The sequence below is a fragment of the Berghia stephanieae genome, chromosome 1 (assembly GCF_034508935.2).
Source record: "Berghia stephanieae isolate SIO BIC M18660-M18661 chromosome 1, UCSD_Bste_1.3, whole genome shotgun sequence".
Classification (NCBI taxonomy): Eukaryota; Metazoa; Mollusca; class Gastropoda; order Nudibranchia; family Aeolidiidae; genus Berghia; species Berghia stephanieae.
Window position 1 is genome coordinate 1,396,581 of NC_088360.1, and position 14,175 is coordinate 1,410,755.

The 14,175-nt window shown below is 34.6% G+C and overlaps 1 protein-coding gene across 2 annotated transcripts in view; it reads right to left on the bottom strand.

The window, feature by feature from the left end:
* Positions 1-14,175, bottom strand: part of LOC144965994 (post-GPI attachment to proteins factor 6-like) — a 41,039-nt gene that overhangs the window by 10,099 nt on the left and 16,765 nt on the right. Inside the window, exons 6-12 of one of the 2 annotated variants that reach the window (XM_078901973.1) lie at positions 12,131-12,366; positions 10,218-10,450; positions 5,510-5,664; positions 4,653-4,831; positions 4,024-4,160; positions 2,081-2,216; positions 1,258-1,471 (exon numbers count right to left, since the gene is read on the bottom strand). In XM_078901973.1, coding sequence (XP_078758099.1) covers positions 1,258-1,471; positions 2,081-2,216; positions 4,024-4,160; positions 4,653-4,831; positions 5,510-5,664; positions 10,218-10,450; positions 12,131-12,366 — 1,290 coding nt within the window. Of the gene's footprint in view, positions 1-1,257; positions 1,472-2,080; positions 2,217-4,023; positions 4,161-4,652; positions 4,832-5,509; positions 5,665-10,217; positions 10,451-12,130; positions 12,367-14,175 lie in introns of those variants that run through there. The other variant, XM_078901981.1, reaches the window with a different exon arrangement.

Sequence of the window (14,175 nt, forward strand, 5' to 3'; positions counted from 1 at the left end):
AGATATCATAAGCTAAATTATAAATAACCAAGAACAAACAGGCAGGAGATTTACAGAAAAAAAAATATCCCTGTCAAAAATACAATCACAAACCAAAGAAGCAGGATAGGCTAGTAAAGAGAAGAAGAAACGACATCACTATCGGATCGTACACCCATGCGAACATCATAGGTATATGATTCAAGGGTGATGCTCCCATCCAACCACCCGCTGTATAGTAAATTAAAATCATATTTAATTTCTTCATCACATGTTTATTAAAAAGATTTAATCAAAAATTGAATTAAAAAAGGTCACAAAATTAATACAGTGTAGTGAGGATATATCGACAATGCTTATAATGACATCACGCTAATATCACACTGACATCAAAGTCCGTTCTGTTTTTTTTTTACTTTGTAACATGAGTTATAAAGATCTCGTATAATGACATTAAAAAACCCCCAACTTTTTAAGGGTTTTACCGCGCTTGCAACACATTAAGGTCATATCAGCGCCAGTAAAAAGGAAGAAAATGGGATAGAAAAAAGTTCTGGAATTACAATTAAAGCACAAAAGAAAAGATGAGACAAAGGGGAATTGGTTCAAATAGGGAACAGATGTAGATTCCAAGAGCACACTATTAAAGTACTTAGTTTGAGATCACCTAAAAGTCTCATCCAGACACAAGCACAGATCCCCATTAAGAGGAATACACTCAAATGTTTACCAATCATATATAATATGTAAACTAAACATAATACAATGCAAAACAGAGAGATGATTTACAAGGAAAAAAATATCATCTCCCAAAACTATAACTATACATTCGACTGTTTCCCTCCCAGCCAAGGAACTCCGCCCAAGGTCAGGACAACGACAGGAAACAATTGGAAAACGTGTATTGGGGGGGGGGGGGGGGGATAGAAGACACAGCATGTACCTCCCTGCCCACTACGTAGGTCAGGATCCCCACACAGGTATAATGACATTAATTTTACTAAGAGATGCTTGTCTTTACATAGAGTGATCTATCAATATTGGCAATAACTGGTCTAAATACAAAAGGATAGTAGAAACAGTACAGCATAGAGAGAGAAGAGAGAGGAGAGAGAGAGAGAGAGAGAGAGAGAGAGAGAGAGAGAGAGAGAGAGAGAGAGACAGAGAGAGAAAGAGAGAGAAGAGAGAGAGAGAAAACGAGGGAGAATGAGAGAGAATGTGGGGAGGAGGGGGGGGGGATGAGAAGATAAGGGAGTGAATGTTAAAATTTCTCCTTACCTGTTGTTTGTTGATTATAAGGAGGGAGCAGAAAGCATATAGACAAGGCAATACAAGCGTGCCACATGCTGTGTAGATATTTGTAATTACTCTCTGTCTCAATGAAGGAATAGATGACAGCGGCTACAGTTGCCAGGGCGATCCCTGGTAGCAGAAAAAAAATATATCTTTTTTTGCTGGGGTACAGTTTTTTCCTCATGTACATTTTGATGCCCTGATGAAGAAGAAAAAGCTTGTCTTTATTTAGCGCTTATCTTTTGTTAACCTCAAAGTCTTGGGTACTTCAATCTTTTTTTTTTTTTTTTTTAAATCTCCAGATGACGGCACAGAATATACTTGATATGAAATTTTCCAAGCATGATCCCCACCCCCCCCCCCCCCCCCCCCCAAAAAAAAAAAAAAAAACAACCCAAAAAAAGCAAAAAAACACACACACAAAAAAAAAAACCCAAAAAAGAAAGCAAACACAACAAAAAAATCCCCCAAAAAGCAAAAAAAACACAACAAAACAAAACAAACCAAAAAAAACCCCAAAAAAACAAACAAAGCTATTTGCATATATTTTATTCTTATCTATTGTTAACACTGTGTCCTAAGTGCTTCATTTGAAATGTTAAAATTTTAATTGTTCAATAATTGCAGCATACATTTCACTCATAGGAACTTCCGTGAAGTTCCAGATTTGAGAGTTCTTGACAAGGTGAAGGCCGTTTTAATCAATCAATATTTGAAGGAAGAGTTTTCTGGCCAAAATTTTTAATACGTGTTTCTTTACGGAGTTACGACATTATCGCACGAGTCGTCAAACCACTAATCAACCTACCCAGGATATGCAGAGAACCAGAAGACCAGTGGAAATGGGAACGGCTATGACCCACAGGCTGCTTTTGTCGTAGACCACTCCTATAAACAAACCAAATGGTCCCATCATCTGTAGTAGGGGCATGAGGTAAGGCATTCTGGGGGGGGGGTCAGAGGTTAAATGCGTGTCAAAAATACGAAGCTGCCTCAAACTCTAGACATTAAAGCAGACCTGCTTAAAACTACGAAAAAAAAAAAAAAAAAATATAATAAATTAAAAAAATCGTAAAGCAAAAAAATTCTGGCTCCCACTACAGCACTACAACTTTAATAGCCCTAAAGAAATTTTAAAAAAAGGAAATTTTTGTATTTTTGTTTTTGTTTTTAAGTATTTTACAGTGCCTGCAAATCATTCGGTCATAATTAAAGCATCCGAAATAAAGTAAGACAATGGGGAATTGATTCAAATTGATGTATTTTCCAAGAGTATACCATCAATGTACTTGGTTTAAGATCACCTCAACTTCTCATCCAGACACCAGCACAGGATCCCACTTAAAGAAACAACTCAAATGCTTACAAAATATATTAAAAACAAAACTATAACGATCAGCACATAACAGGGAGATGATTTACAAGGAAAAAAATATATCACCTCTCAAAACTAAAACTATCCATTTGACTATTTCTCTCTCAGCCAAGGACCAGGACAAAACCAAGTAATCCCGCTTCAAGACAAAGACATAAAGTAATCCCCTAACCCCCCCTTCCAGATATACAGGGGGATAGAAGACACAAGTGACCGTCTGCCCACAATGGGAGGTGAAAAAATCCCACAAAGCAAAATTATTTTGGGCTCAACGACTCATTAGCTTTTAACAAGAACAATATAAAACAGCGATGAGTTAAGTGAACTCTAAAAATACAACTTTAGAGACCAGTTCTAGAGATTTTGTCTTAGTAAAATGGAGAAAGTTATGAAGAATGCCGATCACCCCTTCACAAATATATCAGGTTCTCCATGAGCAGCCGTCGTCTTTTATCAATAAAAACAAAGACAACACGTCACCTTAATTCATTTTTACAACATAGTGTTCGAATTTTTAATGTGATTTAAATCAAATACTATTTTTAAAAAATATACACATACAAGTTCGGACTAGAGGCAATAAGAATTTATAAAATCAATATATAAAGTGTCGCTATTAATTATTAATTTTATATTTATACATTTTTATGCATTTACATATAAATTCAAACCAATGGTCATAGGGACAACATATTTCACTTTGTAACATTATATTATATATTATATATTATATATATATTATATTAAATATATTATAATATATATATATATATATATATATATATTATATATATATATATATATAAAATATATACACATTGTCGCCATAAACTCTTAACTTTATACATTTTTATGCATGCGACGTCTGTAAACGAATTTCCATTTTTTGGATGAATAAAGTATATTTTTATTATTATTATAATATTATTATTATATTATTATTATTATTATTATATATATTATTATTATTATTATTATTATTTTATTTATTATATTACTATCATTATTATTATATATTAATTACTATCATTATTTACTTATATTATATTACTATTTGATATATATATTTTTATTATTATTATTATTATTATATTCATTATTATTAACTATATTATTATTATACTCATTATTATTATTATTATTACTATCATATTATTATTATTATTATATTATTACTATTATTATTACTATCATTATTATTATTACTATCATTATTATTATTATTATTACTATCAATATTATTATTATTATTATTATTACTATTATTATTACTATCATTATTATTATTACAAGCGTTTTAAAAAAAATTTAAATTGTTGTTTTTCTGGTGGATAGTGAGTGGACCCAATAAGACCTAATCATACTTGTCATCGTACCTGATGGATGCCATGGCAACCAGAGTGGCCCAGACAGAGCAGGACGACCCGAAGAAATCGGCAGACTGGAGGACGTTGAAAGGAATGACGCAGAGACGGTACTCATCGATACGGTCCCCATCACAGGCATGGTAAAACTGGAGATAAAAATAGTATGTCACTGCGTATAATTTGTTTGAGGAGTTCTAGAGGTGAGATGATTACATATATAATGCCTCAGAACCTTTCTTTTTTAATGAAGCATATTATTATTATCATTTAATTACTTACTTATGTGCTGTATTTTCTATTGTTTGTTCTTATTAAAATTAACCTTGTGCTCTTCAATAATGATGGGAGCAAGGTGCAAAACACATGTGCACCATTCTTTTTCTTCTTCTCTTCTTCGTTTTATTCATCATGATCATCTCCATCATCTTTGTCCGTGGTCTTCTGCCCCCCCCCCCCCCACCTCCTCCTCCTTCTTCTTCTTCTTCTTCTTCTAAATCATCTTAATATTCTTAAACACAATCTATAAATCATCTTAATCTTATTAAAGACAATCTATACATAATGACTTATTATTTTGCACATTACACTCTCAATACTGCTCAAGACCTCACAAAACCACCCTCGATTCAAACACTAACCGCAGAGAAGACCATGGTGTAAAAATAGACAAAGGCCTCTACGTAAAACCGCCGTTTGGTGGCAATGGCGATGGCTGGCAGGAACAGGAAGTTGGACATGGTAAGGAGGAATGCTCCAGTCAATTGGGCGCTGGAAGGTAATGCATGGCTGTCATCTTGGCAACCATAACCACGGTAATCTGGTCATAAGATGAAAAATGATATCCTCGTGATAAGCGATAACAATTTATTCAGCCAGTGGGAATCTTGGTAGCTAAATTGGTAAAACACATGACTCTTAAACAAGCAGATGTATTTTAAAAAAATGTTATGTGGACTAATTATTTGAAAACTGCCTGTCAACCCATGTAAAATTTTTAGAAAACAAAAAAAAACACCAGAAAATTTGAATTTTTATATAGCTAAATGTCCTTTTAATGGGCTCAAAGTGCCCTACAAGAGGTCCAAAGCCAACAATACCAATTGCAATATAGAACAGGATGGGTTGTAAAATGCTATTACAGTTGGGTTTTTTTTTTGTTTTTTTTACTGACCTGGTACCTGGTACTCATTTTACGACTGAATGGGGTGAAAGCAAATCATTAATTAACCTTTTCCAAGGTCTCAATTTTGATCCACCTGTAGCGATACTCAAACCATAAACCTAGAGGTCCCCACAAAGCTGCTAATCTATAATTAACACAAGGATATCTGGCAGCAATACTTCATTTATTCATTTATTCATCTACCTCGGAGAAAGAAAAAGAAAATTGACATATGAATCATGAAACTAGCTAAGTTGGAAATTTTTGTTTCTAGATAAGGTTTATATCTAATCGCCTAAAGGGTCAAAACAGTAAATTCTGAGACTTACTTACCGGCATAACATTTACAAGCCGAGTATGTGATTAGCTCTGATCCAATGGTTCTTAACATGCAATCCCCCTTGCCTCCACACTGACTGTGAATGCATCTGTTGATACTGATGGACATGTCCACGCTGGTCTGAAGGGGACATGACACTTGCGATCCACTGGATGAAGGATGGATACAGGATGTTAGGGATGCTGAACTTTTCAATATCTTGCCAGTTCGTAACAAAAGAATGATTTTAATTTTTCCATATTTATTAGAGAGCATAGAACTTTTCAATATCTTGCCAATTAATAACCAAAGAATGATTTTAATTTTTCCATATTTATTAGAGAGCATAGAACTTTTCAATATCTTGCCAGTTCGTAACAAAAGAATGATTTTAATTTTTCCATATTAATTAGAGACCATAGAACTTTTCAATATCTTGCCAGTTCGTAACAAAAGAATGATTTTAATTTTTCAATATTTATTAGAGAGCATAGAACTTTTCAATATCTTGCCAATTAATAACAAAAGAATGATTTTAATTTTTCCATATTTATTAGAGAGCATAGAACTTTTCAATATCTTGCCAATTAATAACAAAAGAATGATTTCAATTTTTCAATATTTATTAGAGAGCATAGAACTTTTCAATATCTTGCCAATTAATAACAAAAGAATGATTTTAATTTTTCCATATTTTATTAGAGAGCATAGTATTTAATTTCGTCTTCATATTGTCAAAATAAATTCATCTCTTTATTTAAAAAAGAATGATGCAATGTTTATTTATTGAAAATGACCTAATGTATGTGAAGGATTAGCTTTGCAGTGGGAAGAAGTCATGAACATCATCTCACAGCTCAGGACTTGTCCATTACTAAAAATGCATCATTTTTCATCCATTGCTGCAAACAATACAAAGAAACCAATAGGTAATGACACTTTTTGCTTGACTTCGTTTTTCTTTTTCCTGTTCTTGAAAATGTTCACTAAATGCTTGTCAAAAAAAGCAATTCTGCACAAGATGGTAAGCCTGACACTTTAAAGAAAACAATTTTATCAAAAAGAAGAAAATTCAAGAAAAAAGAAAAAGAAAAACAGAACCCATGACAATCTTGAGACAATTGAAAATGCTCATTGGAGTCGGTGCACCTAGTAGGAATAATGTAGTATTATACAATGACAAAAAAGAACCCAGCCCTTTATGGGGCCGGTCACAAGCACGGATAAATGGAGACTGTTCGCTCAGGAAGGGCATCCTGGCAGTGAAATTCAAGCCACAGCTAATGAATGAATGAAAACAGAAATATCATACCGGATCGGCTGAGACCTGGGGTAAAAATGACCGCCTCTGTCATTATTGGCCAGCAGGATGGCAGTGGGAATTCAGTGACTACTGGTCACCAACAAAAGGAGGAAAAGCGTAAAAGATGGTCGAGGAAACGGATGGGAGTGGAGATCAAGATTGGAAGTTTGAACGTTGGAAGTATGACAGGCAGATCAATGGAAATCACTGATGCTATGGAAAGAAGAAAAATTAACATTCTCTGTGTGCAAGAAACAAAGTGGAAAGGTGAATCATCAAGGGAGATTGGAGGAGGATTTTAAATATTTTATAAAGGAAATGAGGCCACAAGAAACGGAGTGGGTATCATTCAGGATAAAGAACTTGCAAAAAATGTTGTTACCAAAGGGTGTCCGACAGACTTATGTGGATCAAGATCGTAGTCAACATGGAGCGAATCACTGTCGGGATTTCATACGCACCTTGGAGAAAGCAATATCAAAGAGGAGAGATGGTTGGGAAGGTATGGGTATGGCAGCAGAAATAAAGACGGTGAAGATATTGTAAGATTTGCAACAAAGATGGATCTGGCAATACTAAATACATATTGTAGAGAGAAAGGTGAGTACAGAGTGACGTATTCAAGTGGTGTGAGAAAGACACAAGTGGATTACCTGTTGTGCTGGAGGAGAAATTTGAAGGAAGTATCAGATTGTGGCAGTTTGCTCGGAGAGAGAGAGAGAGAGAGAGAGAGAGAGAGAGAGAGAGAGAGAGAGAGAGAGAGAGAGAGAGAGAGAGAGAGAGAGAGAGAGAGAGAGAGAGAGAGAGAGAGAGAGAGAGAGAGAGAGAGAGAGAGAGAGAGAGAGAGAGAGAGAGAGAGAGAGAGAGAGAGAGAAGAGAGAGAGAGAGAGAGAGAGAGAGAGAGAGAGAGGAGAGAGAGAGAAGAGAGAGAGAGAGAGAGAGGAGAGAGAGAGAGAGAGAGAGAGAGAGAGAGAGAGAGAGAGAGAGAGAGAGAGAGAGAGAGAGAGAGAGAGAGAGAGAGAGAGAGAGAGAGAGAGAGAGAGAGAGAGAGAGAGAGAGAGAGAGAGAGAGAGAGAGAGAGAGAGAGAGAGAGAGAGAGAGAGAGAGAGAGAGAGAGAGAGAGAGAGAGAGAGAGGGAAAAAGAGAGAGAGAGAGAGAGAGAGAGAGAGAGAGAGAGAGAGAGAGAGAGAGAGAGAGAGAGAGAGAGAGAGAGAGAGAGAGAGAGAGAGAGAGAGAGAGAGAGAGAGAGAGAGAGAGAGAGAGAGGCAACGCAACATAAGATTGCTATTGCGAAAGTGGCATTTGGAAAGAGGAGGATAAAAGAGAAACCAAGTGTGGGAAAAACATGATGGTGGAAACTAAAAGAGGAAGAGCAAAGAGAAATATTTGTTATAATGTGAAAGAAAGACTAGGAATTGATTTCACAAAGGAATGGAAAATAACCACTGATACAATCCGTGAAGTGGCCAAAGAAGTGTTAGGGGTCAGCTCAGGAAGAGGAAAAGTTGGAAAAGAAACATGGTGGTGGAATAAAGAGGTTCAAGAAGCAATAAAGAAAAGGAGGGAAGAACATGGGGACAAACTGGGATGCTATGAAAGTAGATTAATATAAGCAAGCAATGAAAGAAGCAAAACGAGCCATTGCAAAAGCAAAGTCCGAGACATTCAAAGATATGTATGAGCAATTAGAAAGTAAAGAAGGCCAGAAAAATATTTTCAGAATAGCGAAACAGAGGGACAAGAATAGGAGAGATATACAACATATTAAGATGATCAAAGATGAGAATGGAAGAATATTGGGCAAAGATGAAGGATTCGAGCAAGATGGAAAACATATTACAAAAACCTCATGAATGAAGAAAATGACAGGGAGAGGAGAAATGCAGTTATACAACCTAAAGAGAAGATAGAAGATGAGATAAGCAAGAACGAGGTGTGGGATGCAGTGCGCAAGATGAAAAGGAGGAAAGCAGTTGGACCAGACGAGACACGAGCATAAGTCTGGAAATCGCTTGGAGATGAAGAGTTAAATTACCTGGTAGGGTTATTCAACGACATCTTACAGAAAGAAAAAATGCCAGAAGAATGGACAAAAAGTACGTTGATTCCCATATACAAAAATGAGGGAGATGTTCAAGAATGTGGCAACTATAGGGGCATCAAGTTAATGAGCCATACAACGAAGATATGGGAAAGAGTAACCGATAAGAGGATTAGAAAAGATGTAGACATAATTGAATAGCAGTTTGGATTCATTGCTGGTAAAAGTACAATAGATGCTATATTTTCTCTAAAACTGACCGCAGAAAAGTATAGAGAAAAGCAAAGAGAATTAAGTTGTGTGTTCATTGACCTGGAGAAAGCATATGATAGGGTACCAAGAGAAGAAATGTGGTACTGTCGAAGAGCAAAGGGGGCAACAGAGAAATATATCAAAGTTATCCAAGATGTGTACAAATGAAACAAAACAGTGGTAAGGACAGCTGTTGGCTCAACTGATCCATTTAATGTAAGAGTTGGACTGCACCAGGGATCTGCTCTCAGCCCACTGCTGTTTGCATTAGTAATGGATGTTCCAACAGAACCCATTCGGCGAGCGGCACCATGGAACATGATGTATACGAATGACGTAGTACTTTTGAATTATACAAAAGCTGAGGCAGAAAAGGAGCTGGAGGGCTGGAGACAGGAGCTGGAAAGGAGGGAATGAAGGGTAAGCAGATCGAAGACAGAGTATTTGTGCATCGGACAACAGAGAGCAGAACCACCAATAAAGATAGGAGAAGAGGATGTGCCAGAGACAAACCAATTCAAATACTTAGGAACAACTGTACAAGGAGATGGGGACAATGAGATCGAGGTTAAGAAGAAGATACAGGCAGGCTGGAATATTTGTAGGGTAACTGGAGTTATATATGACAAACGAATTTCCGCAAAGCTGAAGGGGAAATATATACTTCTGTTGTAAGATCAGCAATATTATGTGGACTAGAGACAGCAGCTACAACAAAGAAACAAGATAAAGAAGTGGAGGTGGCAGAAATGAGGATGTTGAGATGATCACTTGGCTGGACAAGAAAAGATAAAGTGAGAAATGAACAAATTCAAAGGTTGACTGAAGTGATGAATGTATCAATAAAGATGAGAGAAGATAGATTGAAATGGTTCAGCATGTAAAGAGACGAGAGAGGGAGTACGTGGGAAGGAAAGTATTGGACTTACAATTAGCGGGAAAGAGGAAAAAGGGACACTCAAAGACTAGATGGTGGGATAAGGTAAAGGATGATATGAACGAGTTGGGCCTGGAGGAAGATGATGCTCTGAACCGAGATGTGCTGAGATGTGGCATTCATTATGGCAACCCTGTAAAATGTGGGATAAGCTGAAAGAAGGAGATACAATGACAAAAAGAGACTTACCCTTCCATCATAATGCAAGTTGCCTGCAGGACCACATGCCAGACACCCACCCTAGGGTAGGGGACATAAACTATTGACTCATTCGTGATTGAACCGCCGACCAAACTCACATGGACTGGCTTAGTCAGGTTTTGACAAGCATCAAATGTGGGGTCTTGAAGGTCAGGCAGTTGGTTGTACACCATCCCTCCACACACATGGACCTCTAACTCCTTCTCCAGCATACTCAATTCCTGGGGAATGTTGAAATAAGAAGCTATTTAAAAGACCAGTAGTAATATCTTACAGTCCATTTATTATGTCCTTCCAAATGTAAAATTTGTGATGATGATGATATCATATAGGCAAGGATCTACATATATTGTATGAATGCTCCAACATAAAGGCTGTGACGACGATGGCAATAATAATAATAATAATAATAATAATAATAATAATAATAATAATAATAATAATAATAATAATAATAATAATAATAATTATTATTATTATTATTTTAATAATAATAATAATAATAATAATAATAATAATAATAATAATAATAATAATAATAATAATAATAATAATAATAATAATAATAATAATAAATAATAATAATAATAATTATTATTATTATTATTATTAATATCATTATAATTATTATCATCATCATCATCAATATTATTATTATTATTATTATTATTATTATTATTATTATTATTATTATTATTATTATTATTATCATTATTATTATTATTATCATCATCATTATTATCATTGTTAATGAGATTATTACTATTGTTCATGTATGGATTGAATGGGATAACCTTTGAGTAAAGTGCCTTAAGCAAAGACGAAATAATGTCAGGGAAGGAATTTATTATCATTATTATCATCCATATTCAATGTAGCTTGATTTTGTTTAAGGGTTTTACGGCGCTTGCAACACATATAGGTCATATCGGCGCCAGTAAAAAGGAAGAAAATGGGATAGTAAAAAGTTCTAGAATTACAATTAAAGCACCCAAGAAAAAGTAAGGCATAGGGGAACTGGGAACAAATAGGGATCAGATGTAGATTCCAAGAGCATACCACCAGTGCACTTAGTTTGAGATCACCTATAAGTCTCATCCGGACACAAGCACAAAATCCAACAAAGAGGAATACACTCAAATGCTTACATTATACATTGAAAATAACAAATGTAATAATACTTAACAGAGAGATGATTTACAAGGAAAAAAATATCACCTCCCAAAACAATAACTATGCATTTGACTGTTTCCCTCCCAGCCAGGACTCTGGCGAGGGCCTTGAAAAAAATCCAAGTAATCTCATTCCAAGACAAAGACAGAAAGCTTGTTGGAAAACAGATATAGGGGGATAGAAGACACAGTATGAACCCCCCTGCCCACTATGGGAGGTCAGGAACCCCGCCCAGTCAAAAGGTCTGAAGCAGTTCCAAAACCTGAGGAGTTCTCTCACAAGATTTGGATTAGGACTTTTTTGAAAAAGTTTATGATCATCACAATTGGTGCGGCTATGTGGTCTAGTGGTATGACACTCGTTTTCGGATCGGAAGGTCCTGGGTTCGAGCCTCGCTCTGCGCATAGTTGAGTCCTTGGAAAAGGCTCTTTACTCACATTCTCTCACCATACTGAGGTGTAAAATGAGTACCTGGTCAATAACAGCGTTGTCTCTGTCACAAAAGAAAATGTAATATCGCCTAGCAGGCATCTATTCCCGTCCTACATGTTAAATGTTGCTGTTGACCAGCGACCCTTTGTTAAGTGGTTTGAGCACATTTAGTGGATATTGTGCTATAAAAAAGCTCATTAAAAAAATAATTTTGCTCAATAATTATGAATTAAAAGTAGTAGCCATCATAAAAAATTAATGGAATAATATTAAAATGACCAGCATTGAAAACTCACCCTTCCAAAAGAACCAATATGCATCCACCAGCTGAGGGTGTGTCCAACATCGTTGGGTTCCTGGATATGGAATGGGACGATGATGGTTCGAGTCCAGCCAAAGGTGACATGTAAGGTGCCAGGGGAGAGGTAGACATAGCCCAGGCTGGAGTATCCGGGTGATATCGTATTGATACGGGTCAAAGGATACAAGGCTACACACGGGGTTGGGGATGATACCAGGTTGCTTTTACAAACTGGACAGGGGGGGGGGGGGTGTACAGGATGAGAATAATCATGATGAAGATGATGATGCTGTTAATAATAAAATAATAATAATAATAATAATAATAATAATAATATAATAATAATAATAATAATAATAAATAATAATAATAAAAATAAAATAATAAAATAAAAATAAAATAATAATAATAATAATAATAATAATAATAATAATAATAATAATAATAATAATAATAATAATAATAATAATAATATAATAATAAATAATGAAATAATAATAAAAATAATAATATATAATAATAATAATAATAATGAATATAATAATAATAATAATAATAATAATAATAATAAATAATAATAATATAATAATAATAATAATAATAATAATAATAATGAAATAATAATAATGAAATATATAATAATAATATTAATAATATATAATAATAATAATAATAATAATAATAATATAATAAAAATTAATAATAATCATCATCAACATCAATCATCATCATCATCATAATAATAATAATAATAATAATAATAAATAATAATAATAATAATAATAATAATAATAATAATAATAATAATGATAATAACAATAATAATAATAATAATAATAATAATAATAATAATAATAATGTGCTGCACTTTGATTTGGAGGACCTGAGTTCAATTCCCATTCTGGGCAATTATCATTTCCTTCATCACTCTTATCATGCTGTACAAAGACAAAAACACTTTTTTTCCATTTTGGCTAAAAAAAAACCCCCTTTAAATAAATAGCTTTTACCTACGTAGAACCATCAGTCCTGCAAGAGCCTGCCTAGGCCAACGACAAACCCTCTTAAGCTTTTTGCCATCTTCTCTGATTCCCACCAAGTTAAGTCTTCCGTTTTCAAATCCCACCTCCGGCTATTTATAGACCCTCTCTTTTTCTTGTTCGCTGCGGGTTTCGTGTATGAGCTTGCCTTGTAATATTATTTGTAACAAGCTTTTGTCAGGGCGTGTCCTAGCATTTTACATTCTCCTCCTCTTAAACTTAATGTCTGCCCCCATTTCTCAGAGACCTGTATTTTTTCAAATGTCATAACATTTAATTTATGGTAATCTTCTCATACAGTAGTTGATGATGGTCTGTACTTACCGGCTTGTGTTCTTCTTGTTCAAGTGCATGTTACTGAGCCATAATTAATAATCTACTTTATTCATCCAAAAGGAAATTTTTGTACACACGTATAATATCTCAAACTTGTAAAAAAAACAAAAAAGCTCTTAAAACCTGGGACTTATCTGTAGTCGAAAAAGATGTCCAGTTATGACATGACAGCATTGCTCAATTTGCAGTGAAATAGTGCAGCAGTAGTCTGGCTACTTTCAGTATTTTTTTGACAAAGTCCCCCAAAAAACTGGTTTCCAAAAAGGATAAATAAAAGGTAATTTAATATTTTCAGGTTCACACTATTTAAATCCCCCCCCCCCCCCCCCCCCCCCCCAATTCTCTTGGAACAGATATTATAAAGTGAATGAAAGGCAAAAATACAATATCACGAAACTTGAATATTTTTTATAGTAGAAGCTCTTCTTACAAATAAAACATACAGTTTTGATTTCCTAAATTAGACTTTGAATCTAATTCCAATACAAGTTCATTCCGACATAATACCACATTCTAGTGATGGGTCACATATTTCTCATCGCGATACTCTAAAGCTTTACTACACAACATTTTGAAAGTCTGAATAATTTCAAAATAATTTCATGAATTCGTTATATTTGTTGGAAACTTACAAAAATTATTGATGATAAGTTTTAATTCCACC